Source organism: Gallinula chloropus (genome assembly GCF_964237585.1).
Source record: "Gallinula chloropus genome assembly, chromosome: 3".
NCBI lineage: Eukaryota > Metazoa > Chordata > Aves > Gruiformes > Rallidae > Gallinula > Gallinula chloropus.
Window position 1 is genome coordinate 115,406,043 of NC_140087.1, and position 27,418 is coordinate 115,433,460.

Consider the following 27,418-nt stretch of genomic DNA (forward strand, 5'->3'; position numbering starts at 1 on the left):
TCTGTCCTCTGCAAAGAAACTTGGTTCTACACCTGGGTCTGGGCGTGCTTTGGTTCTCAAAAGCAGGAGCCTAACGCTCTGTCAGGGAGTTAGGCTCCTTCAAACATTCCTGGAGGGAGACAGGCAAAAGGCTTTCTGTGTAACATGCAGGTGTGATCAATCACCCAACACACTTGTACTTCTCTTTTGAAAAGCACAAAGACCCCCGCAGCACGGACACTGGATGCAACACTCCATTTTCAGGAAGCAGCCAGTAAAGTTCACCCCCAAGCAGAGCAGTCAGAGCCCTCCTGCTCTCTGGAGAGCAGGCAGAACTCGAGGAGGTGCGGAACACTGACCCTGGTCAGTATTTACCAGGTCACCCTTACAACACGGAGCTGCTGTGACTGCTTAGGGGGCTTTACTCTTAAAGCAGAACTTCTGATGTTTTACATTTATTTATTTCAAATGTAAAAGTCTAAAGACTCAGATTACATCTTACTGATTCTTTAAAAAAAGTGCTGCTTCACTGAGAATTCCTGTGTTTAGTCCGAGTACTCAAGAGCGGGGCTTGGAAAGAGATGAACTTGACAGCAGGGCTCAAAAAGCTTTCCAAAAAGATCAGTTTATTTTGGTGGGTCTGTATTAATCCCGTATTTTTCCTTGAGCAGCTTAAGCTGTTCCTCTTTCTTCTTTGTGTCCATCTTTTGGAATGCCTGTAACAAGGAAAATTAAGGATGTGAGAAGAAAAAAAATGTTATTGCCCAGTAACTGCAGCCAGCATCGCTGTGAACTACATCAGCACCACAAACGGAGCTGATTAATCCTTGACCTCAGAGAATGCCACCAGCACCCTGGCTAGAACTAGAGACTCTTCACCTGTAAACCTGGCCTCACATTCCATTGCAGCTGTGTAGTTTTAAGGACCCTGCCTCCTCTCCTCCCAACTATGCCCACAAAGCACATTTTTCACAGAATCATGGAATCACTTAGGTTGGAAGAGACCTTGAAGATCACTGAGTCCAACCACAGCCTAACCCTGCCTAGTCCACCTCTAGACCATGTCCTTAAGGACTTCACTCACATGCCTGTTAAATACCTCCAGGGATGGTGACTCCACCACCTCCCTGGGCAGCCTGTTCCAATGCCTGACAACCCTTTCAGTAAAGAAATTCTTCCTGATATCTGACTTAAATCTCCCCTAGTGCAATTTTAAGCCATTTCCTCTCATCCTATAACTTGTAACCTGAGAGAAGGGACCAACCCCGACATCTCTGCAACCACCTTGCAGGTAGTTGTAGGGAGCGAAAAGGTCTCCCCCTCCTTTTCTCAAGACTTAAAAGCCCCAGCTCCCTTGGCCACTCCTCTTAGGACTTGTGCTCCAAACCCTTCACCAGCTTCACTGCCCTTCTCTGGACAAGCTCCGGTATCTCAATATCCTTCTTGTAGCAAGAGGTCCAAAACTGGACACAGCAGTTGAGGTGCGGCCTTCTTGGCCACCTGGGCACACTGCTGGCTCATGTTTAGCAGGTTTTCCATTAACACCCCCAGGTCTTTTTCCAGGGGGTGCTCCCAGGGAGCTCTCCAGCCACTCTGCCCCAAGCCAGAGATTTGTTTTTTCCATACAAATCACAAGATGAAATCCTGACAAGTTATCAAACAACCCATTCCCCAAACTCTAACAGTTTGGATTTATTTCTTAAAAATAAACTGTCTTTTCAACCTGATTATTTTTTAAATGTGAGCTACGTTCACAGAGAACTTAAACAACACCCCCAGCATACGTACCCTGTTTGCATTGTAGTACAAAACCACAAGGTATCTGTTGCACACGTTGAATCCCGACAGGTGATCACAAGCGTTTTTGGCATCAAAGATGTCTTCATAGACCACATAGGCTGTTCCTCTCGTTTCAGGTGTGTTCCCACTGCAGAGCAAGATCAGAGGGAACAGCTCTATTAGCCTTTAGCAGCGACTGAGATTAGATTAACTAATGCAACTTTGCTAAAACCCAATTTATTTTCCTCTAGATATTAAAAAGCATCCCTGCCTTCCCCACCAATCTCTACTCGGAGTTCAGAGTCAGTAACGACAGCAAAATGTAAGAGGCATGTGCCACATTAAGCTCCTGAAGGGAAATTCACCTCTCCACAACAACTACCAGAAGCTGTTGCTGTCAGGGGTTGTCATATTCCTGGAAATATATTTTTTTATTACAGCTATTAGCTTGTTTTATTTAATATTACAAGACCAGGCTGTCAGTTAATGGCTGTCTGGATCAGATGCCTCCCTAGGATGGAGTAAGTCAGTATAAGTCAGAATGGTGGAAGCAGCTCCAGACACACAACCATGACCCATCAGACCATCAATTCAATCTCCTTTGCCCAAAGGACAGGAGATATGTCTGGGCACATAACGGTAACTACTCTGGAGAGATCACAGAGTTTACAAATCCAAAAGGTCTCAGCTAAAACACAGTTACAGCAAACATCATGATTAGAAGAACTGTCTCGATGGTGCTGGTTTCTAAGAGCTCCTGAGGACAAACGGTATCACACGTGCACAAAACTGAAGAGGAGAATGGGGTAACAACTGCACAAAGCACAGAAGTCATTACAGAGGGTGTTCCACGTTACACCTTCTCTTGTGACAAGTTCAGAATTCTGCGGAACACAACACCCATCAGTGGTTCTGAGGGATCAGCAGGGAGGCTGCCTGCCGCATACTCCAGCGTGTCAGATACACCAGGGAAGCTTTGCATCAGTAAGCTCTTTGGGTACCACTGCCATGCTGTTCTAACCCACACACTTTCAGAAACCTTACATATTATTCCTGTTTATCAGTGAAGCATTCCACCTATTTAACCAAGCACTGAGTTCACGCTGCCCCTTGTTCCTTTAACCACTTCCCCAGAGGGGAAGGATTAAGAAGGATCTCGCCAGCTACACATTCTGACACAGCAGCAGATTCCCCCCATCTTCATTTGCTTACTGAAGGCATTTCTATAGGTAAAACTCACTTGGTTCTACAGACAGAACAATCACTTTTCATCACTACAGCTCTGAAAGGAGCACTTCCATTCAGGTTGATAGAATTCAGTCTGTTCAACTGTTTACCTATTTATTTCCTGCACAGTCAGATCCATTAAACTTACTGTGGATTAATTACCCACCCCAGTCTCCGAGCATGGGGAAATGGAGTGACACAAATGACAAGGACAGGTTCTGCTCTAATCTGATTAGCAACTTAGCCAGGAACTCAAGAGATGCTGCAGGTTATTTTGCCAACAGCCAGATAAAAGCAGTACCAAAACCCCATTGTAAACTTACTTCCTTTCTACTTGCACATCTATTGAAGTGTGACTTGTCAGGTCTTGTTTTGAAGTACTGGTAGTGGCTCAGCTGAGCACCACACACCACTCCCTCAGTCCCAGAGCCTCCAAGGGTTGGGATAAGGACAGTTTACTGACAAAAGCACCATGAAAGGGGAACAACAAAAGTTTTACTCACACCCAGTGATAACACAGAGTACCTTACTGACCCAGAGTACTGCACCAATTCAAGTAGGACCCCACACCCTGGCCTGTACTTTGACTGCCCTGGAGGCACCCAGGAGTGCCCCTCTCCAACCAGCCCCTTTTATGGGGGAGTGATATCAGGTGGTGTGGAAACAGTCCATGCTAACTTCTTGGGGAGGCTAAAACTGGTCTGGACAGAACCAGAACAGTATTAAACATCATGTTTTGTTTCCTCCCCTTCCTCAATATTTTATAAAAAAAAGCCAACTTCTGTTTATATGAGTCAGCAGTCCAACCCACCTTGCTACAGTTCAAAAGCTCTTCCTGAATCCCAGTTCCAGCCATTGTTTCTGCCACAAGCTTAGCTGAACACAGCACTAACCAGATGAAATTACAGTTTAACCCACAGCATTCAGACAGCACTCAGGATCACAAGCAGTATCGGAGCTAACTAAAGAGAAGCACCTCGGGTTTGCTGTAGACACGTATAACCTCAATGCATTTTAAAACAAAATTACTGCCAGATCACCATTATCCACAGACTCTGAGGCTCAGGGACAAGCTGCATCTGATGCACAGGGAGTTGTTTCTGGTTGACAGCTCCAGCAGCAATTATAATATCTGTATTTTCCCATTGATTAAGTATCTAATGCTCATTAGATTTGAAAAGTGGTTGTATTCAACTGTTACCTTAAGGTCAAAGGTTAAATGTATTTAAGCTTTTACTTAAGAGAGTAAGCACCTCATATTTATACCAAATTACCTAAGATCATATAAATTTAAAGCTTTTTCACCCTACCTATGGGCAATGTTATTTTCTAATAAGTTCATGCATTAGGAGTATCACCAGATCCACATAGCCTGGCACACAGGGGTACTGCTAAAACGAATCCAGCCACTGCATACTGCAACAGTGATGCTAACCCACAACAGCCATACTAAAGCATATAAAACCCTTAAGATTTCAAAGAAAACTAAAATACTTACACTCTGATTTGTCGAATAGGCCCGTATTTCCCAAAAATATCATACATCTCCTCCGCCGTGATTTTATACGGCAGGTTCCGAATATACAGGATCCGGTTGACTTCTGGCGGCAGCCGAATCTGACAAGGAAGCAACACAGGGGTGCGTCAGAACAACAGCGCTCGCTCCAAGCCTTACAGGCGGCAGCCTACGCGTTAAATCTGAGGATCTAACTTCCCTGGGAGCCCGTGCGCTCCCCTGGCCCGTTTTAACCCCCCCGCAACTCCACAGGCGACGCGAGAGGCCTGCCCAGAGGGGGACGGGCTCGGCCGGGCGGGAAGGCCTGCTCTCAGCTCCGGGGACCCCTCTTCCCCGCCCCGGAGGGCTGAGGCGGCGCGGGGGCTGAGGGAAACACTCACGTTGGCTCGTTTGGCCGCTTGCATCGCCATGGCGCCGGTCGGGAGGAGGGGGCCGCAGCCTGGGGGAGAAACAGCGGGAGGGAACGGGCTTCCCCAGCGGCGCTCCGCTCGCCTCAGCGGGTGACCCGGATGTTATCCTGGCCTGCACTGCGCCGCTTCCCTTTCCTGTGCGGGGACGGACTGGGGCACGGCCGCCTCAGCTCCAACGGCGGGGGGTGGTCCCCGGGCGGCCGCTGCGTCCTCCCTGCGGCCCCGGGACTGCGCCTCTCGCTGGCGGCCCCGGCGGGGACGCTGCCCCGCGGCGTGTGCCGAGTCCGGCAGCCCCGCAGCCGCCTCAGCCAGACGCAAGGCGGGCGCCGTGTGGGGCTCCCTGTGAGGCGAAAGGTGGAATTTTGTGGCCATTTCTGGGTCCCTCAGTCCAGGAAGGACATAGAACTCCTTGAAAAAGTCCAGCGCAGGGCCACCAAGGTGATGGAGGGAGTGGAACACCTTCCTTGTGAGGACAGGCTGTGAGGGAGCTGGGCCTGTTTAGCTTGAAGGGCTGGACTAGATGATCTTTTGAGATCCCTTCCAGCCTCTGATATTCTGTGAATAGGACTGGTGGGTGGGCGGTGGTGAAGGCAGGGTGGGAAGTCTGCTGAAGGCAGGTTGTAAGGGAGCTGCAGCTGAGACTGGCAGCTGGCATTGGCTATGTTCTCCTCATTTTGTTTATTCACTCAAGACACAATGCTACAGCTGTAACATGAACCTTTTTATTACGTGCATCCTGTGAGGTTTTCCTTCAGCCCTCTTTTTTTGGTGTTCTCCCACAGTAAATCAGTCTGGGTTAGGAAGCAGAGATGGCAGATTCTTTGCTTGTCAGACACCCCTAACGATTCTGGTCCCTGGGACACCTACCACAGTAGACCTTTCTTTAAGGTGAAGCAGGCATTTCGATGACAATTTTGCCAATATTCTTGTTTTCTTCCATGATCCTGTGTGCCTCTGCAATCTCATGCAGAGGGTAAACACTGTCAACAAGTGGTTGGAGATGAGGGGAGGTTCCTCCAGAAAAATAAGGCAGCACATCATCTGTGAAGGCTTTCACCAGCCGTTCCTTGTACTGAAGGGGGAAAAAAACAATAATGAAAGCATTTTGAAGTTCAATTCCAACTGTGTCATTCACAGAAGTGTCTCTAAGCGCAGCATAGAAAATGTTCACAGACATCGGGGGTCTAACATTCTCACAGTGAGACAGGCATGGAAACATCTGACAGGTGTAAAGTACAAACAAGAAGAGAACTTTTACATTAATTCTGTTGTAATTGAATGTTCTCCAAAACAAAGGGCACAAACCCAGTTCAGAACAACACTCAGACCGAGAATATTATGTGTTAGACCATGGACAGACTGTCCCAGGGCTCTACACTGCTGTCTTCTACTGTAATACCTGAGAATTTCCCACATAAAGTGATTTTGCCTTGGTAATTCCTGGGCATCCAGATGGATGGCCTCGGTCTCTACTTTGAAAAAGGGTCTGATAGAGGTTTTTCTTTTTATGCCCCTCAGACTTGATCTGATCCCTTGAGTTCTGTTTCTTCTTAGGCCAAATCTATAAATGACGGTACTTGCGAAGTGCGTTAAGAAGTCCTGGGTATCATTCCACTGATTCAGTAGTGCAAAAGGGAGGCATTGGATAAAAATAGGCAAATCTAGCTTAATTTAGCAATGGTTTGTGGAGTATGTAGTAACAGCTCCAGGTGGGGCTCTTCTTTTTTTTTGGTATTAATGTGTTAGATTCTACTTTAACACTGGTATCAAAAGAAAGCTCTCAGAACCATCATTGGTTTTAAGATCAAACAGTATACACTACTCATGGCCGTTACTTGCCTCCTTGTCTCGTGATCGTAATAGACTAGTTTGGATGCTCGCTCTTTTGGAAAGCAGCCTTGCAAGCAAATCTCCATGTACTTCACCTCCACTCAGCAGTCCATAAATAATCCACCGGCCATCAGTACTCAGGCAGTTGAGATTCTTCTCCCAGTATGAGCCACCAACACAATCCAAAATCATATCTACTCCAGAACCTCCGATAGAAACACAAGATTTCAGCAATGTAGGTGAGCTGCATTAAAGGCAGGGTAAATTCAGAATTAAAACCTCATCCTTTTTAGGTATAGCATCAGTCCTGCAATGCTTACTTAAACCTTTCTAACAAAATTAGGAATTGGCACAGTGATTACTACGGAATTCTAGAACTGGACACAAAAATTGAATTGTTGTAGATAACCAGGTGTAGACAGTTAGGAACCACCCCAAATGCATATATGTTGCAGAATGGCTTGAGAAGCAAGGCCATGAGCCTATGGAGCAGTTGTCCAAGCAGTCGCCTGTGTAGTTTAGTAAGACTAGGCCCCACGCCGTCTTGGTGAGAACAGAAGGGTCAAGAATCGGTCAGTGTATTTTTGTGTATCATACAGCGTGGTCACAAGATGTGGGAGTAGGGGGTGTGATAAGGATTCAGTATTTCTGGGACTGAGAAAAAGACATGATTCCCAGGCTGCAAGATGGGTGGAGTATTTAAATGTAAAAGCTGAATTTTTGTAACAGTAAAAGAACAGAGTTGTGTTCCTATATTCAAATACTTAGAAAGACAAGGATTCGTTCCCTCAGTTCCTTGTGGAGGCAACAACGCAGGCACAATATTTATGCCCCAAATAAACACGAAGCCAAAGGGAGTTACAGAATCACAGAACATTAGGAGTTGGGACCTCGAAAGATCATCTAGTCCAACCCCCATGCCAGAGCAGGATCACCCAAACTAAATCACACAGGAAGGCATCCAGGCAAGTTTGAATGTCTCCAGAGAAGGAGACTCCACAACCTCTCTGGGCAGCCTGTCCCAGGGCTCCATCACACTCACAGTGACAAAGTTCCTCCTTACTTTCACATGCAGCGTCCTCTACGCCAGCTTGCACCTGTTGCCCCTTGTCCTATCACTGGCCATCCCTGAGAAAAGCCTGGCTCCATCCTCTTGACTCTCACCCTTTACGTATTTATAAACATTAATAAGGTCACCCCTCAGTCTCCTCCAAGCTAAAGAGGCCCAGCTTCCTCAGCCTCTCCTCATAAAGAAGGTGTTCCACTCCCTTCATCACCTTGGTGTCCCTGCACTGGGCTTTTTCTATGTCCTTCTTGAACTGAGGCACCCAGAACTGTACACATTATTCCAGGTGTGGTCTCACCAGGGCAGAGTAGAGGGGGAGAAGGACATCTCTTGACCGACTAAGCACCCCTCTTCTAATATATCTCAGGATGCCACTGGCCTTCTAAGCCATGAGGGCACATTGCTGGCTCATGGTCATCCTGAAAAAAAATGTCATGTAGAAAGCGGTACAAAGTACAGAAAGATGTGGGTTTGGGCTGAACAGTGTGTTAGTTTGTGTTGACAGGTTTGTTAGTGGCTGCTCCTTCACCAACTGGTGTTAATCGAAATTGAGTGTTCTTGTGTAGACGTTAGGAGGTACCCACTCCTCAACTGTAGCAGCATCTTCCCCATAGAGGTTCTTACCTTGGGTGAACGCCAAGACCTTTTCACTAAAATCTTCAGTTTTGTAGTTGAACCCTGCAGCTGCTCCAGCATTTGCTGTTGCTTTCAGTTTCTCTTGAGTTCCTGCTGTCACGATGGGAATAGCTTTTGCCAGTTTCACCAGCTGAATGGCTGCCATACCCACTCCACTAGCTCCAGCATGGATCAACACCCTCTCCCCCTTCTGTATTTTACCTGGAGGAGGATGTAAGGGAAACAGTTACCCTTTTGCCATCACCTCTGGGTTAAAACACGATCGGTGGAAAATACTGAAGAAGGAGCTGAAAGAGATGCTCGTTGAGCGGGCTTTGTTTACAACTTCATGTCCTTCATACAAAACACACAGAGAACTAGTACAGCTCATGGTGTACTGACAGGACTCCATGTTACTGACTTTAGTGGAATCACTTTAGCTTGGCCCTGCTCGGTTCTGGGCATCTGTGACCAAGCTGCTTAGGAAAGTGCTGTCACCCTTTTTATACAGGACCATCCATGCCACCAGCAGAAAATGCAAGGAGAGGATGTCAGTACTGAAAAATCAATTACTCAACAATGGAGAAACACCAGCTGGGTAATGTTAAGGACCAGTTCTACCCATCATTTTGCCATCAACCAGTTGCCTTAATGCATCTGTTTGCTTTCTGCTGATTGCTACTGGAAGTGAGGTGCTGAGTAGTCCTGGAGATGTGGTCCTAAATGACTACAGATCCTCAGGAAGCAGCAGTGCTCAAAGCGAGCCTGTGTTTTGGGTGGTGAGGAAAGTTCCTTGTTTGTAACTCCTGTTCTTTAGTGGAGCTTTTAGGTGGTGCTGTAGAGAGGGTACAAAGATACTTGTCGAGGGCAGAAAACCCTGGCAAGTGCTACTGTTAGTGCCTCTGTAGCACATTTTCAAAATAAGGGTGTGAGCTTATGTCTGCTGTAAATCAGCTCAGAGGAGATTTTACAACCACTAAATGTGTCTGTGAAACAAGGTACAAGAAGATGTCTATTGTGGATCGACAGGCAATTAGTGAGAAAGTTCTTGACACAGTCGTGCTTACAGCAAAGTCAAATCTTTAGAAGTAGCACACATTTTGAGTTTTTTGGAGAACATGTAAGTTATTTCAGGGTTTAGGCTTAATGGAAATGAATAATGTCTAGACAAAGCTTCTGTGAAATTATCATTCAAGGAAATACAAAAAATGACCAGCTTTCCATCCTTCCTTGTAAATACACAATCAGCAGAGTAAGTTGTGAATGTGGTCAAGATTTCAGGGTTTGGTTCTGGCATACTGGATTCTGACCCATGTGAATGGAGCAACAGAGAAAAGGTTCTTTAAAGGCAAACAGCACGCAGATGGTGGCAACAAAGAGGATTTCATAACAGAAAGGAAGACTAGCTGTTTTGGTGGGATAGATTGGCAAATACTCCTCTCACCTACAAAATGCAGCAGCTGAAAGGCTGTTAACCAGGCTTCTGGGATGGCTGCAGCCTGAATAAAAGTCATATCATTGGGAATTGGCATCAGGTAGCCTTCGGGTACTGTAACGTATTCTGCCTGGCCACCTCCAGAGAGCAGAGCCATCACTGCATCACCAGTCTTCCAGGGCCCCTTGCAGCCAGGTCCGAGCCCAGCCACACTCCCAGCTGCTTCTAAGCCTAAAATTTCACTGGCTCCTTTGGGGGGAGGGTACTTTCCTCTCCTCTAAAACAAAAGAAAAGAGAGGGCAAGGAAGGAAAAGCCACACATCAATGAGTGTAATGACCTGCAATATTTTGTTCACATGCCTCCTACCTAAATTCCTATTTATTTAACCCTGATTTTGCACTGTGGAAATCTTCCAGCAATTTGAGGATCTTCTATCCTCTGTCAGCACTTCTTGTTTTCTAAGTACATTTTATTCTTAAAACTCTGTGTGCAAATTTAATTTGTTATGAGTCCCCTTTGTCCAGGCCAATCCATGCTGAGGAGTCATTATGATCTTTAGTTGCAGAGCATGGCTTTCAGTTCAAAATAAAGCAGCTCAGACTTCATGATCTGAATGTGATTTTTCCCCTCTGGAATTAAGCCAGTGGAATATTTCATGTTCATCTCAGGTGCCTGGAGAATGGTCTAAGGGTCTAGAAAGAGCGGAGCTTTGGTTTTACATCTGTTCTTGAAAGGCAGCTGCCTTTCCCTGCCATGCAGGCATTGCAATGACCCAGTTAAAAACACGTATCCACTGGATCAACAGACATCTCTTTCAGCCCTGTGAATCCTCCCACACAAATGCTCACCAGGGCCCAATCTCTTTGAACTCTTCAGATTTGTCAAGACTTCAGACAGGGCTTGAAAAATTGGTACCATTTTCTGCTTAACATATACATACCTGGAGTAAATCAGCCCTATTCAGGGCACTGGCATAGACCTTCACAAGAACTTCTCCTTCTCCTGGATGTGGTTTCATCACTTCTTTCACATACAGATTTTCAGGGCCTCCTGGGCAATCGAAATAGGCTGCCAACATTTTCTCTGGAAAAAACCACAAACAGCGTGTGGCAGGAATGCAGGGACACACACACAGAGCTGCAAAAACTCAGTGATCAGTAACCACAGCTCCAGGCTCCGCTCTGCGGATGGACAATGCAAACTGGGACAGGGTTCAAAGGTACAAATGGGTTGGGCTGCCAGGGAAAGCCGAGGAGTTACAATGCAATGAAATACATTAACTTTGGGACACAACGTATTGTTGCAAAGGCCATTTGAGGAAGGGAGAAGGTCATTTTGCCTCAAGTTGTAGGCCTTAACCCTGCAGAGAGCTGTGCGTGTATCCAGCAGCACTCACCACTCACTCACCTTAATGAAAATAAAATCCTTTGCTTTTGACTTCCCAGTGTTCAACTGGCTAAAGTGGGATTGTAAAGCCCTTGGAGGAAAGAGCCTTTATCTGACAAATCTAAAATCACGTAAATGCTGCCATATGATTCAGCCTGTAGATAGCAGCTTGAAGATACACAAAGGCAAAATGGTGAGTTAGTGCAAATGAAAGTTAGGAAAGAGGAATTCTAAACATTCCTCTTTATTTCCCTGGCCTCAGCAGGTAATTCCTGGGTAGAGGGACTCTTTCAAGTAACTCCTCAGGCGTGGTTCCTGGATTCCTTCCTGTTGGCACCAGCAGTTGCTGAGAGGGGCTGAGACGTCAAACCTCCTCCTGCCTGGCAAAACCAAATCTGGAGCAGTGTTCCTTCTGTCCCCTAAGTGCTTGGTGAAGGGGGAAGGAGAGAGAATCACAATAGGAATGGCTGTGATACTTCCAGGGAGCTGGTGTTCTACCAAATACAGTTCAGGGATGCTGCCTGAAGATGTGTGCAGGGTGGGCTGCAAGCCAGAGCCTCTTCAAGAAAACACCCCTGTGCGACAGACCACCATGCCCTCTGCAAAATCACTTGCATTATGGTATCTGCACAGGAAGAGCTAAGTGCATACTCGATTATCTGGTTAAGGCTGCAAATGCAGAATGATAAACACCTTCAAACCCAGGAATGTCAGTCCCCACAGGGTGGTGCTCTATGGCTACTTTATGGTGAGTAAATACTTCCCATTATCTGTATAAAATGAAACTTAAAGAGGTTTTTCTTTCTGAGGCTAGCTGTTTATTTGTTGTTTTCAGCTGACCCATTTAATACAGCCCCACAAAATGTGTCTGCATTAGCACAAAAGTTTAACGGGAAGCCCACCAGATCCCACCCTGTAACAGGTCTTTCTTAATTGTGCCCGAATTTAGTCAATTAAAAATAAGATGCAAAAGAAGCTTTTGTCCCTCTGCTTTTTTATAAATACTTGCCTTTGTTACTAGAGGCAGACACACAAAAATATATTCAAGAAAATGCAGTGAGGATCTGAGTATCTACATTGCTTTCAAATGCCCAGGAAACTGTAGGAATTGAAAGCAGAGTTTCCAAACACCTTCAAACTGCCAGATCTGCCAGCAGTGGCCCAAAACAACAGTTTAAAGAAGTTATGTGGTTCCCGAGCACGATTTACGACTCACCTTTTTCCTGTAAGGAAGGGAGGACGGTCTCTGTGCTGGGAACAAACCCAGCCTGTCCTTGGGAACAGAGTCTATTCCAGTTCCTCCTCTCCCGGCTCTGCCCTCGCTATCAGCTATTCCCCAGCAAGCCGAGGGGTGGAACAGGACAGGTTGTGTTTTACTCTGGAGGGAAAGACATAAGCAAAGTCAGAAATACTACTCCAGCTCACCCTTAGTTCTACCGCAGGCTTTGTTTATTCCACGGATTGAGGCAGAAATCTATTCTGCACTTTGGCACTGAGGCAGAGATCCACCGGTTCCCCCCACCGGCACACGGGGAGGTTTGATCGAACGCCTTTGCTGTGCCGATCCCATGGATGCCGGTGCATTTGTCTGCTCGGGCAGAGCGCCGAACTCCTCGTTTGGTTTCTGAACTCTGAGTAGTGCAGACTGGGTTTATTTAAGTTGCATTAAGGGCAGAGGAGCTGTAACTGTCCTCATGTGATCTATCCACCTGGGAGCCTTTATTGTGCTCTTGTTCCTGTGCAGTGTCAGTGTTCAAAGTCGGCTGGTTCCCATCCATCAGCCCTCTGCGTTTCTACCAGAGGTTTTAGGTGCCCAGTCGCACCTCTGAGCTTTGCAGTTTCCCCCAGAGGGAGAAGGATCAGATCAGACCTTTCTTAGTGTACTAGTCATCTGCTCTTGAGTATTTGAGTTGTCAGGGAATAAAACTGACTACTTTGGATTATTTCCAAATGGTAAATCCTGTGTCTGTCCATGTGTGTGATTCCTCTGTGGATTTTTTCCTATTCCATTTTGAGAACTGTTTGGTTCAGGCTTTTAAGCTCTTTGCACACTAATTTAGAAACAAATATAGCTGAAAATTCTTTCATTCTCCTGTGAACACTCTCCAAGAGCTGTTAATTTATTTGTCTCTTCAGATGAGAAGATCATGGACCCTGATCTTCCTGAGCCTGCTCTTCACTTGGAGATGTAGGCAGAGCCTCAGCTGTCCCCTGTACAGTAGTACTTGAAGTACACACAGTCTCGTTCAAGCCTGGCAGTGACATTGTCCCTCTTCCCAGAACTTTGTAATACCCTACAGTGTAAAATAACTTCCTGTAGCAGTCAACGACATGCAAATGGGCATGTTACAAATGTGGTTTATTTGTAATATTGAAAGATGTACAGGACAATCTAAAAACCTGCTTATGTAACCATTTCCTTCATCCTTTGGGTCTGTGATGCTATGGATAACTGTCATGCTGTGAGAGAAGTTTCTTTGCTTATGAAGGTTAATAATTTTCTTATCTGGAAATAGACTAAAAGGCAACATTAGAAAGAGTAAGCAGAGCATCTTAAACCAAATCTGAATACATTCCTTTCAAACCAGTCAAGAAACTTTGAAGACAGATGTGTGGGAGAGCACCGAGCCCTCAAGTGTTCTTGAAAAAACAGAAGGAAACTCAGCAGTTGGAGTGTTGCAAAGCAGTAGTTTCTTGCTTAAACTGGATAATGCTTCAGATTTCTGTACTTTATTTCCTCATGAACAGGCCTTCTGAGGTTGATAAAGTTCACGTTTTCTGCTGATTCAGCTGCCTTTCTCTCTGAAGTAGTCTGCTAGAATAGCACAAGGAAATAAAGAAATTGATAAAATCAACTGTGATCAAAATAACACATGGAGGTGCTGTGATGGGGATTTTTTTCAAGTTCAAATCCACCTCAAACTATACTTTACTTGAGATAAGACACCTGTATTTCTAGCTGAAAATTAAAAAAACTAATACCTATATTCATGTGGTGTTACCTGTTTCAAAGGATAAGCACTGAGCACTTTAAATAATTTCCAGAAATCTCTTGTAATGTTTGAAGAAAAGCTACTTTGTTTTCCTTTTGCAAAGAAATCACCAAGAACAGCAAGAATAAACCCCAGAAAATAATGGAACAGGTTACCCAGAGATGTAGTGGAGGCCCCATTCCTGGAGATATTCAAGGTCAGGCTTGATGGGGCTCTGACTGACTTGATGAAGTGAAGATGTCCCTGCTCACTGCAGGGGGGTTGGACTAGGTGACCTCTGAAGGTCCCTTCCAACCTAACGAATTCTATGATTCTAAATGAAGAACAAAATCCAGGAGCACAGTAGGCCTACAATTTCATTCCTTTTCAAAGGAGATGGGCACGTCCATAGATTAAGTTGAATCTTAATTCCTCTACAAAATATTGCTTAGAAATACCATTGAAATTCCTTAGAAATTCCTTAGAATTTCCCCTACAGTGACCATCAGCACTATTCCAGGAATCTGCCCTTGTGCCTTTTATCCATTTGGATGATGGAATAAAATGACTGTATTCCTGATATGGAGTCAGACATATATTACATCAGTAAGACCACGAAGAGTGGTTAATCCTTGCCAGCACCTCACACAAAAGGAAAGCTACATTTGAGATGCAGCAGAGAAGGGCTTGGTCTTGCAATCTTCCTGAATGAGGAACAAAGAGATTTTAACACTAAGTCTTTAAAACACTGAGCCAAGAGAGAGGAACTTCAGAGGACTCACACAAAGGAAACTGGAGCAGGAGAGGGAAGGAAATGGGCACTTCAGAAGGGGTGCTTTGATATTGTGAGACAAGGAAACTACTTTCATGATGTCTCAAGATTCATGCATAGGAAAAGGCACCTGAGCATTTTACTAGAGACCAGGGTTTCTAGAGAAAGCTTGAAACCTTTAGAGGGTTCATGTGTCATTGATGAAGTGGGCTGCAAAGCAGAGTATCAAAGCTGATGCTCTTCAAAAGTGTGCTTCAAACCTCATTGTTGGGCATATGAGGTCAAGAAAATGTGACTGTCAGGTCCTATTTTGTTGAAGAGTAACAACTAAAAACATGTGCCAGAACGGCCAAGGGATAAGAGTTCTGCAACCTGTTCATACCTAGGGAGGCTCTGGAGCATGTACCTAGCACTGTGGGATGAAATGTCGGGAGGGGGTTTATGGAGCAGTAACCCATGTCTGTATTCAGTTTCCCAGATTTTCAGGATTTGGTAATTAATGAAATTAATTTTCAAAGCTAATCCCTGAGATGCCCAGAGAGGTAGTGGATTCCCCGTCCCTGGAGGTGTTCAAGGACAGGTTGGATGGGGCCCTGGGCAGCCTTGTGTAGATCCAGGCCTGGAGGTTGGTGGCCCTGCCTGTGGCAGGGGGGTTGGAGCTCTATGATCCTTGGGGTCCCTTCCAACCCAGACCATTCTATGATTCTATGATTCTATGCCAACACAAAAATGCAGGCAGCTCTTACCTAGTTTCTCCACAGCCTCCACACACACACTGGGATACATTCCCACTCCGTAAGTAGCAACCAGGATGAAAGTCTTTGTCTTGGCAACGATCAGGCCTCCATCTGGCTAGAGAACATGGGACAGTGGTGTAAGGTCACATGGCTCTAAAACTATAGAAATGTATACAGGATGCCTTACAACGTGGGGTAATTACAAGCCTTTTCTTTGCCAATATACCTTTCTTGGGAAAAAAACAAAGACAAATAGTGTCTCAAAGTCTAAGCCAGGACACAAACAGTGACATAACATGTTTTGAAGACTGCTGACTATTAAAGTCAGTCAGTCAAATGCTTTATGATGTTTCCTGCTCTTGCTTTCATTGATTAATGTATTGTCAAACAGCATGTTGAAGAAATGTTACCCTAGTGCTCAATGTCATATCCCAAAGCATTGATAGATGCAAATAAAATAACTGGTATTTCCATAAAAGTGTGCCCAGTGTTTTATGAACCCTGCCTCCCAAACTCTGCCTCACCCATTGTAATAAGGAATGGAAAACGACATTGCAAAGTACTGCGATTTTCTGAAACAGGATCCCAGTTTAAGCTGCTCAGCCTCTTCTGTAAGTTCCTTCGCTCATTTACTGAGGAGGGGAAGAATTAAGAGCTCAAAAACACCAAATTGGATGTATTTACTTCGCATTGCATGACTTGGCAGTAGTAACAAAATTCTGCCATCTCAAGCATGGCTGGTGAGGAAGCTGTCAAGCAAGGTCCTGCTGAGCTGTGTCTCTCTTCTCCCTGTCCCAGTTACCTGCTCCCACTGCCTTATTCTGGTCTGTGGGCTTGCCAGGTCCTCCTATTACTTGATTAATTCATTAGTGGGGCAAGAAGCCATCCCAGCAGAAAAATGAAGTGCTTTTTTTTCTGCATTAGGGGGACAAACTGATTCAAAGGAGAACATGACAATCACTGCAGCTGGTGTTAGGGAAAGGAATGGTGTTACCCGTGACTTCTGTATTACACAGCTGGCAGTGTTCTGTATTCTGTATTCCTGTTTTATTCCATACCTGTTGGGAAGGTGATAGGGAGAGAAAGAAAAGGGAAAAGGGGAAAAGGGAAAAAGGAAGAGGGAAAAGGGAAAAGGAGGTAGGAAGTCTCCAGATTTCTCAGGACAGCCACAGCTCTTGTCAACATACATTTTTAAGATAGATGGAGTGCTCATCCGCGCGGACACATTTATAGAACTTCTCCTTGAAGTACAGTCCTCCCTGTCTAACTTGTGGTAAGTTCTTGTGGAAGGTGTCGATAAGGTTTAAAGCAATCTCTGGTGGCACCTATATTAATACAACACAGTGTTAGGGACCAAAAATGCACATCTTTGCAACGACGACCTGCCTTCCACCCTCCCAAAATTATGATAAATTTAAAAATTGGCCTGGCTTCAAAACTAGACCTGTTTTCTGTCCAGTCCACTGTATTTTCAGTCTCCTCAAAACAATCCTCTCAGTCTGTAATTGCTACCTGTGTCATTACTCAGTGACACTCCTCTTGGTAGGCAGTGAGCCCCACTCTGTTAAAGGGTAGAATGCAGCCTTCCCCGGGCTTCTGCAGAGCTCACCCAAGGATGCCAATGTAAATGTTCTTGTGTTCAGTGGGGAAGCACAGCTTTTAGCAAGTCCAGACTGGATCATCACACCTCAGTGGAGCAGCCTACACAGGTCACAGATCTATTCCTGCCATTGAGCTCTTGGGCTCACTGTCTGTGCAACTGGGTTGCTGGTTGGCAGATTGACATTCAGCTGGTTGGATGAGATGATCCAATAATCCCTTTTGGCCTAAAGTTCTTTGAATTCAGTAGAGCTGGTGGAAATTTCCACCAGCTGAGGACTTCACTCTGGACCTCTGCATGTAATCCACCTTGCTGAAGAGCCAGCAGGCTGACATCTCTAAAAGTTGTCATTTATATTAAAGATCATGGACATATTAAAGATGCTGTCACTACTATCTAGTGGGCTGATGATTCTCTTTACTGAGAAATAATCCCCATCCTAGGGGACACCTCAAGAGCTTCATCTTCTGAACACATTCTGAGCATGCCACGGGTATCAGTATGTATTCCTGGAAAAACTGCCTGGAAATGCTTGAGAGCTGTATTGTGGGATTTGGAGGGGAAGCAGTGTCTTCCAATGACATAAAGATGACTGTGGTGTGGGGAACATTTCTGAACTCCTAGAGAGTTCATGGACTGTGTCAGGGAGCGCACATTAACTGTGCTTTATAATATGACCAGAAGTGCTGTTATTCTGCTCATTATCAGCTGATGGACAATAAAACCAGGTAAGCTACATCTATATAAGGAAATTTAAGGTGCCAGGAAGCAGTCCTGAGTACTGTCAGAGCAGTCCAGGTAGTTTTGGCCTACACCAGCAAGCACAGTTTGCAAAAAGTGTCCTAGTATCATCACTGTGTTTAAGCAACCTGGTACAGCCACTGTGTTGTGGGGTTACTGTATGGGCACAGCACATTCCATACCAGCAGGTCTTGGTGCCAGAGAATGGACCAATGTCCATACATCTGCTTTACTCGTGGAATCACTGAGTGCAAACTGGTGAAAAAGGACTCCTTGAAAATGCCAGTTAAATGTCCTCTTTCTTCCAAAACTCAAAGATCAATTAGCCATCCCATTCCTGAGTTAGTCCCTCAACACAGCAGCTAGGCTGTACCCCTCTAACTGTCTCCAAGGCTGAAAGAACCAAGTGAACTGAGTAGAGCACAGCACTCCCTGCCATCATCACTGCTTCGTGCTCTAGATTCCCAGAGTTTCTACCTCTGCAGTCACTTCCTAGGACACTCTTTGATCTCTTACATTAAAGCCAAAGGTTGATGCACTGACTTTTCTCTCCTTCACGTTGATGACAGCTGCGTTTTCCACATGCTTTGTTCTGATAAGACTGTCATTCAGCAAAGCTTGCAGTTGGTTCATTTTTCCCTCTGTTTTGTAAAAAGAAATAGATGTATAAATGTTCATGGCCCTCCCTTTTTATATTGGAAACCAAATCTTCCTCCGTGTGGGATTCAGGAGTTTCAATAGAAGTAACACTAGGCCTCAGATAAGCAAAATAACAAAATAAAACACAAGAGAGCAGTGGAATAGACCAGCAGGAACATGGTGACTTTTCTCAGAAAGGCCATAAAAACCTGGTTATATTTTCACAGCGTGAGTATTTCTGGATTCTTTTTCCCTTGCATTTAATTTTCCTCCCACTGAGGAAACAGTCCACAGTGAAAACACTATGAAACTAGATAAAATTTGCTACAACCAGCAGATCAGAGCAGAAATTAAGGTGTCAAGGGTGCTTTTTTGGGCCAGCCATGACCCAAACCAAAAATGCTCTTTTTAAATGGCCAGCACTAACATGGATTTATTGTTAGACCTCTGGGTCAGTGTGACACTGCTGGGGCACTGCTTGGGAATATGTTTCTCTCATGTGATGATATCCTTGGCTGTCTGTGTCAGAAGCAACAAGTTAGATGATGATTAGATCTTCAGCAAGCTGCAACAGGCATCTTGGTTACTTTGATCCTGGGCAGCTCGTAGGTGCTGGCAAAACCCACAGACCAGCAGTTCTCTGTGTGCCATTAGGCTCTGGTCACCAACAATTAGTAGAAAAGTAGTATTATCTTATCACTAGAGCTTGAGTTTCATGAAGTCAGTGCTACACCTTGTGGTGGAATTTAGTGACCTAACTCTAGATAAAGCTTGTGGCTTCATGGCTGTGTAAGCTGGAGCGGCTATGGCATGAATACTGCAGTTGGATAAAGCCATGGGGTTTGTCAGGCAGGGAGCAGCCTGCCGTAGACACCAGAACGGAGCATTGGTAACTAAGCCCTGAGCAGTGAGGGTGTATCTGAAGGCACGAGAGGCATTCCCGCTGGGGGGTGGTGGCCAGGCGCCAAGCACCACACGAGGCCTGGCAGAGAGGGTCCAGGGCCGTGCTGACAGCCTTCCCCGCCGGGCCGGCAGCTCTCCCCCCCGCCCCCGGGCCGGTAGCTCAGCCCGCCCCCCGGGCCGGCACCCTTGCCCCGTGCCTCTGCGCCGGGCTGCGGCTTGCCGAGCCTGGGCCGATGTTGCGCAGCCGGCTGCCCTTCGCTGTCTGCTCCCAGACAGCCGGTTCCCGAGCCGCACATCGCGGCCATGGCCGAGGCAGCCCCGCTGCCCGTACGAGCCGCCCCCGGCCCGCTCCGCCGCAGGCGCCCAAAGCAGCCCCCGCTCACCGGCCGCGACGCCCCACCGAAACGTCGCCGTGGCAACCGCACTCCGAGACGCCTGACTGCGCATGCGCGCCTATTTGCTCGCTCAAACTACAACTCCCGAAAGGCCTCACTCCGGGAGCCGTGCGCGGGGATGCTGGGAGTTGTAGTCTTCCGGTGTCTGCCTGAAGGGTGGCGGAACGCGCTCGGCTCGGCTCTGGCAGCGGCTCTGCCTCTAGCCGGCCCTGGAGGCCGATGTCCCCGCTCCTGATTGGCTCACTCGCCCAGACGCTCCCCTCCTGATTGGTGGGAGGGCCTACCGACGGCAACGGAGCCCCGGGGAGGGCGCCCACGTTCGGGTTGCCATAGCAACCCGGCTGGCCGCGCAATCATCCGCCCGTACCTCCGCCCCGCCTCTGCCCGGGACAACCGGCAGCGGGGCTGGACCTGCAGCCGGGGATCCGGAACGCTGTCCCACGGACGGCCCCTTCTCGTTCCGAGAGGCTGGGGGTAATGGGGGAGGGACTGATTTTCCTCCGGTGGAAGAACACGAAGACCGGTGGGTGTGAAGCGATGTCGCTGGGCGCCGCCATGTTGGCGGCGGGTGGTTCTGCCGGGGGGCGCGGTGGCCGTTCCTGTCGCAACCCCGGCCCGTCCTGGAGCCTCGCCGGAACCGTGAGGGGACCTCGTCACGCAGGAGTGCCGGCCAGGAGGAGAGCGGGCATTCGGCCTCCGGCCAGGGCCAAATCACCACACAGGGGCTGGAGGGGACCCCAAAAGATCATCTAGTCCAGCCCCCCTTCCAGAGCAGGATCACCCAGACTAAATCACACAGGAACACATCCAGGCAGGGTTTGAATGTCTCCAGAGAAGGAGACTCCACAACCTCTCTGGGCAGCCTGTCCCAGGGCTCTGTCACCCTCACAGTGAAAAAGTTCTTCCTTATATTCACATGGATCTTCCTCTGCTCCAGCTGAACCCGTTGCCCCTTTCCTATCTCAGGCCATCCCTGAGCAGAGCCTGGCTCCATCCTCCTGACTCTCACCCTTTACATATTTATAGACATGAATAAGGTCACCCCTCAGTCTCCTCCAACCTAAAGAGGCCCAGCTCCCTCAGCCCCTCCTCATAAGGAAGGTGTTCCACTCCATCACCTTGGTGGCCCTGCCCTGGGCTGAATTTAGTGGATACAGTGTTTCCTGGAAGCATTGTGTTTCCAGTGAGTCTGAAACAGAGGGTTTAAGGGAGGTTCCTGTAAAGGGCATTTTGCCTTTGTGGTTCTGCTGTCTCTGTTATAAATCAATCCAAATGCACTGGTGCATGTACCATAGAGCAGAAGGCATTTCCTGACCAGAGCTCAGAGTTACCACTTCAACATACGCTTCGCCTGACAGAACTAACTTTAAAACCCACTAAGATGGGACTGTCCCTATGGTGGAATGCAGCAGTTTTTTAGAAAGCGATTTTTTTGTACTTGAAAAAGGCACAAAGGAAAGAAGTAGTAGTCAGGAGGTGGAATTTGCTAACTCTGAAGTGTTTTCAAAGCTGACAAGCATTCCAGAATAGCTTGTGAATCGCTTTGTTCTTTGAAACAAAATGTGCTATCCATTGCTCACGGAGATGAGAACAGACAGCTACTGTCAGAGGGTGTATCTGACTGCAAACCTGATATTTCATCTCTCTCTGACTTAGGAAAATCCTGCTGGTATCAGCAGTTAGAGTTCCTGGAGAGATTTGTTTCATTGTTTGGTGGGAATTGTAATAAAACTAGGGCTTTACTGTTTATACAGTAATTTTACACGGTTTCAAATGTTTCATGTTTCTCCAGATTAGTCCAACAATGTGCAGTGCAAATAGCTCAGAGACTCACTGGCTACTAAGATTTACATGTCCGAGATCCATGAGGGAACAGGATCAGCAAAGGCCTTGGCAGGTGAGTGACCCTCAACATTCCTTCAGCTGTAGATGTGACTGTGAATAGCCAAAGTTCAGTGAAAACAGTGTCTGTAACTGGGATGCCAGGGTATGTGTGTGTAATTGAGCTCTTGTCTTAGAAGTGGCCACCTGATAGCATGGGAGTTCTGGATGGTGATCTGGTCTGTCCCTAGAATTCACCTGGGAATGTTATCCTTTAGTCTCCTGGGCACACTCAGACGTGTGTATTACAGGAAGACGTGTGTGCTCTGTCCTTTCTGTCAGCTCAGTGGGTAGAATTGGACACCTGGTGGGATGGGGGAGAGAATCACAGGTGTGAAAGTGAACAAACTCTGAAGACAGGCTGAGAGAGTTGGGCTTGTTCAGCCTGGAGAAAAGGCTCTGGAGAGACCTAATTGCAGCATACCAATACTTAAAGAGGTCCTACAGGAAAGTGGGAGAGGGGCTGTTCACCAGTGAATACAGTGACAGGACAAGGGGCAGTGGCTTCAAGCTGGAAGAGGGCAGGGTTACGTTAGGCCTTAGGAAGAAATTCTTTACTATGAGGGTGGAGAGGCAGTGGAACATGTTGCCCAGAGAGGCTGTGGAAGCCCCATCCCTGGAGGTATTTAAGAGCTTTGGGCAACCTGGTCTAGTGAGGGTGTCCTGCTTTTACTTCGTGTGAGTTTTTCTCATGTTTTGTTTAGGCAGCACCTGATGAAAGTCGAGATATCATCACTTCTGCTCAGTGCATCTTGGACAGAGAAAAATACTTTGTGAGGGTAGGAAGTGATGTCTTTTTATCTCATTTGCTGTGTGCTTTCCTGCATGTCAATGTTTTTTCTCTCCATCAGTGATAGAGGAGAAAATATCTATTGTCTGTATTCTTGAGAAACAAAATTCAGAAGTCCAATTTTCTAGTGTCCTTAGTGATAACCCTAAATATGAACTTAGGAATCATCTGTCTTTGGTGTCTTACCTGCCTGTTTGCACCTAACTTTTGTTCCATGGTGTGATTAGCTGGCAAAGGTGAATAAAGAGCAGGGGGGATGATCAGATCTAGCAGATAGCCAGTGCTCCAGGGAGAAGGTCCTTCTCCTGCTGCCTGTCCTGCACTATCTGGTGCTTCAGACCTCTGCTCTGAAGTGATTTCAGATCACTAACCTGGTGGGAAAAAGTGAATGAGCTTTGGCCAGTCTTGCACTGCATCTTAAAAAAACCCTATAAGAGTCTAAATGCCAGAGCCTGTGAAAGGGAGAGCTTGGGAACAAGTGGGAAGCAGAGAGGAGGAGGAGCAGAAAGGGCTGAAAAAAAAGGTCCTCACAGCAGTGACCAGTCAGAGCAGGTCAGTCAAGCTGCATAGCTTCACCTGTGGAATCTTTAACAGGTTTGGCCAATTGGTTGTAAGGGTTTTGTTTTCCATTTCTTATTTAGGAGGTGGACAGATACTTGAGGCACAATGATTTCTTAAATCTGAGAAAGAAGGAGGTCCTGTACAAGAAATGGCTTAAGGATGTTTCAGAGCCTCTGCTGCAGAGGATTGAGGACAAAATGGACAGCCAGTCAAGTGAAGAAATACGGAAAAGAAGAGAAGAGCAACTGTCTCTCTATTTAAACTACTGTAAAAAGAAGGTATCAATAAGAAATGCATTTATGTTGTGGAGATGGTTATGTACAGAGGGTTATGGGCAAGATCAGGGTTTGGGCTCTTACGTGCTGTTCAGTTCAGTGGCCTGGAGTTCAGATAAGCCTTACCTGTAACCTTCTGAAGGACTTCTGTGGTGGTGCCATATGCTGTTACAGCTGTTAAAGTTCATCTTCAGACAGGAACAGTAGCATTCACAGAATATTACCATGGTTTGAGTTGAAAGGGACCTCAAAGGTGGTCTAGTTCCAACCCCCTGCCATGGGCAGGGATACCTTCCACTAGACCAGGGTGCCCAAAGCCCCATCCAAATATTGTTTAGTGCAGTGAGCATGTGCCAGTGTCTGAAGATGGTGTGGTGGGTTTCCCTCTGTGAGCCAGACTGTTCAGGCAGGAAAACCTTGAGCTCTGTCACCTGAAATGAAAGGCTAAGTCCCTGACTAGGGTGGATGGTACTCTGGTGTCTCAGGAGTTCAGCAGTACTGCAGTACGTTGGCAGAGTGCAAGTGGAATGATTTTGTGGCTTTGGATGCTACTCATCAAGCTTTGTTAAAGGAAAAAAGCACCACATTGGAACAGGGAGACAGTGTTGATTTTCTTAAGGCTGTGTGCAGCTGAATAGGCCAGACTTACAGATTTTGGAATTCATGTGTTTCAGTACTCATAAAAACTGCAGTCACTGCAGGAAATACTTGTTGGTTTTGTTGATTTTTGCTCTGAATTTCACACCACTGTTGAGTATCAGATCCTATGGCTCAATGTTCTGCATCTCAGCAGTGGGTATATAGAGCAGTAGGAGCAGTTATATCATCTGCAGCAGATAGAATAGTATTGTATATAGAGCAGGCTTTTGTTGTCAGTGGAAACCACTGCACAGTGGAATTATGATGCTCTAAACAAGCTTTGGGTTCAGGTTAAAGTCCAGTTTTTTTCAACTCTCAAGCTGAAACCACATCCACAGGTTGCCAGAAAGAATGTGTAGGGCTGAGATCTAGAAGGTCAGAGGTTGAACACTGCCTTCCTTCCTGGCACCTCTCAAGAACTGTCTGAACAAGAAAGCTGAAAAAGTTGGTTTCCAATGTTTTGGAACAATGGCTGAGAGTATTAGGGAGAAGTATAGAAGTATTTTATATGCTTGCCCTGTTCTTACTATTTTTAGGATGTCACTTTTGGCCTCTGTTTGGTTTTGTGGGGTTTTTTTTTTTACTTCTATGTTTTGTTTTCTCCTCTGTGTAGCTCTTGATGCAGTTTAGGTAAGTCCTGGCTTACTGTCCATAAACAGTGCAATATAATTTGGAGACAGATGGTTGTAATTCACCTTTCTCAGCAGCAGGCTTGACCAATGAGTTGACCTCCCTTTCTGTTCAGCTTCTTGATAGCCTGTTTGATGTGATGTTCTTTGGCATTGGCATCAACTGTGAACACCATGTGATGGCAATTACTGTTTCCCCAGCTGACTCTGGTCTTAGGGAACTTGAACTCTGGAGTGTGGTGGTTTGTGGCAGGTAGAGTTCTTAGTTTGTGATGGGATAGAGCTGTGGCTTGGACCATCAGGTATGGTTCAGGTCTTTACTTTGAAATATGTGTGTGTGTGTGTGTGTGTATATATAAATAAAAGTAGCCTGAATATTCATGCAAGCTCCAAGCAGAGGGCAAAAGTATGCTTTGGACCTCTGTTTGGAGCTTGCATCTTGTAGACTAGTCACCTGCCCAGGGCTATGGCTGGTAAGGGCTCAGTCACTACTTCTCTTTTCTTTTTAATGTTTCCTTCTCAGTCAAAACATTTTCCCTTGAATGAAGTTTCCTATTTTCTCACTGCCCTACTTGTGGTTAGTGTTGTAGCCTGCAGTTATTTCTGGATGATTATAATGAATTTATGCTTATGATAAATTAAAGGAGATGGGGAAATTTTCCTGTTGCACTTCAATCACCTTCCTTGTGAGGGGCAGTGTAGGAAAATTCAGGAGTCCTTTCCCACCTCTGGTGCTGTGTTCTTGCCATGCCTAACAGTGTAATGCCTCACTGTTTTGTCCCAAATGGTTTCTGAGCCCTGACCCACGACCTGCTTCTCCCACAGGCCTATGTGGCTTTGGAAGATTATGACCCTTCAGAGTACAATCCGCTCTTCCTGAAGACATGTACAGACTGCTGGAAGGTGGGATGGTTATTTATGCTGTGAGGTTTAGGGGCACCCTTTGACCAGCAAGAAGGTACTGGTTAGAGAGGAAGCAGAGTGTGCTACTGATGTGCTGCTATGGGGCTGGTGTAGAGCAACACATTCTAGTGTTATTAACTGAACAAATAGGGGTCCCAGCTCCTACTGCATTTAAGCCCAAGAGTGTCTGAAAGTGTTTTTTTTGTGGGGAACATGGTTTGGGTCCATGTGAAGCCCAGATTTGGAGACACAGTAAGCAATGGGGGGGGTGGAGGGGTGTCATTTACCTCATCTCAGATTCAGTGTGGGAAGCATCCTGTCTAATGAGGGTTGGGGAGTTCCCTGGAGAGCTGGGTGTGTGCTCTGTAGGAGGAAATAATCTGACAGTTCATATGATCTTTACAGCAGCTCAATCAAATACACTAAAGACTTGGGTACCTAGAGTTAGGTAGGACTCAGACACAGATCCATGAAGTTCTCCTTCTGGATGCTGTGGGGACTGAGCTGATACTTCATTGCGACATGCCATACAGGGTTCATCAAGATCAACTGCTTCCACATGAGATCTTGTGCCTGTGGGCTAACTTTGTGGCAAAGTTGCTGCATGCATTCTGGCTTGACGAGGAGCTGAGATGCCCAGCATTTCTCAGGCCTCCCAAGTCTGTCCCTTGTGTTTTAATTCATTAAAAAAATGAGGTTGATGCTCCTTCCCTGCTAACCAATGGAACCTTGATAATCACCTCTGACTTTGGTCTTTTGGGACTCTGGCAAAGTGCTTGTGTTGGTACATAAGCATGAAATAACTGTCTCTGTCTGTCACAGGTTTCAATACCAGCATTACAGGACCCTCTGCTAAAAGACACTGAGAGAAAGTTTATTGAGATGGGCATTATCAAGCAGTGCGAGACAGGTACTTTAAACAATCCGTGTCCCCTGGAAGTGTTTCCTGTTGGGAGCCACCCTTGCTTGTGATGTAAAGCACTTGTTGCTCTCCTGCCAGGAAGACCGTGGTCTAGCAGAGAGCTGAAGGAACTCAGGAGAGCAGAACTGCCACTGCTTCCTCTGAGCCGGCAACGCATGGATGCAGTTGAGTGGCTGAAGATACCACACGCCTACATTGCTAGTGAGGCCCACGGAACGAAGAGGTAAGAACTAGTGTTTGTTAATAGAGGGGCAGCACAACAGTTACTACAGTGGGTGATGCCCCTCCTGGTTGGCTGCATAGCACAGTATTTGCTAAAACTTGAACATCATGGTGAATTGTGCTTTATTAATTCTCCTGAGTGTTGATGAGGGGAAAGCCTTCAGGTATGGGGTGGTCAGAAGGATGTACTACAGTTGAGCATTGATGGTTAAGCTGAGCCTTGGCTTTTGGAGGGGAGTTACCTGCATTTTCTGTATGGAGCCTGGCAGCTAGCCCTATGGGTCAAGCCATGGAGCATCTCCTGGGGGCTTTACTGGAAGATCTTTGGGTGGGTATTTTTTGCTGCTAGTTTCTAGATGTTGGGAGCAGAGTGAGGTCATACTTCTATCACAGAATGGTTGAGGCTGGAAGGGACCTCTGGAAGCCACCTGGTCTGGCCCCTACTGCCAGTTTCCCAGGACCACATTCAGGTGGCTTTTGAGTATCTCCAAAGATGGAGACTCCACCACCTCTTTGGGCAGCCTGTGCCAGTGCTCCGTCACCTTTACAGTAGAAAAGTGTTTCCTAATGTTCAGAGGGAACCTCCTGTGTTT

The 27,418-nt window shown here is 46.4% G+C and overlaps 3 protein-coding genes across 3 annotated transcripts; 1 reads left to right on the plus strand and 2 right to left on the minus strand.

Annotated features, from left to right (window-relative positions):
* Positions 1-588: 588 nt before the first annotated feature.
* Positions 589-5,013, minus strand: SF3B6 (splicing factor 3b subunit 6). The gene is made up of 4 exons (XM_084262127.1): positions 4,882-5,013; positions 4,484-4,602; positions 1,768-1,906; positions 589-695 (listed from the first exon to the last, which is right to left on the minus strand). The coding sequence occupies exons 1-4, from the start codon at positions 4,909-4,911 to the stop codon at positions 606-608; spliced, it is 378 nt and encodes a 125-aa protein (XP_084118253.1). The 5' UTR covers positions 4,912-5,013; the 3' UTR covers positions 589-605.
* Positions 5,014-5,617: 604 nt separating this feature from the next.
* Positions 5,618-20,003, minus strand: TP53I3 (tumor protein p53 inducible protein 3). Its single transcript, XM_084262112.1, has 9 exons — positions 19,992-20,003; positions 18,583-18,707; positions 16,913-17,050; positions 15,735-15,840; positions 10,799-10,941; positions 9,867-10,134; positions 8,432-8,644; positions 6,751-6,947; positions 5,618-5,983 (listed from the first exon to the last, which is right to left on the minus strand). The coding sequence occupies exons 2-9, from the start codon at positions 18,697-18,699 to the stop codon at positions 5,795-5,797; spliced, it is 1,371 nt and encodes a 456-aa protein (XP_084118238.1). The 5' UTR covers positions 18,700-18,707; positions 19,992-20,003; the 3' UTR covers positions 5,618-5,794.
* Positions 20,004-21,807: 1,804 nt separating this feature from the next.
* FAM228B (family with sequence similarity 228 member B) lies at positions 21,808-26,830 on the plus strand (the record flags this gene model as incomplete). Its single annotated transcript, XM_084262048.1, has 6 exons — positions 21,808-21,900; positions 22,589-22,663; positions 23,316-23,513; positions 25,604-25,681; positions 26,504-26,591; positions 26,682-26,830. The coding sequence occupies 6 exons, from the start codon at positions 21,808-21,810 to the stop codon at positions 26,828-26,830; spliced, it is 681 nt and encodes a 226-aa protein (XP_084118174.1).
* Between the last annotated feature and the right edge of the window lie 588 nt (positions 26,831-27,418).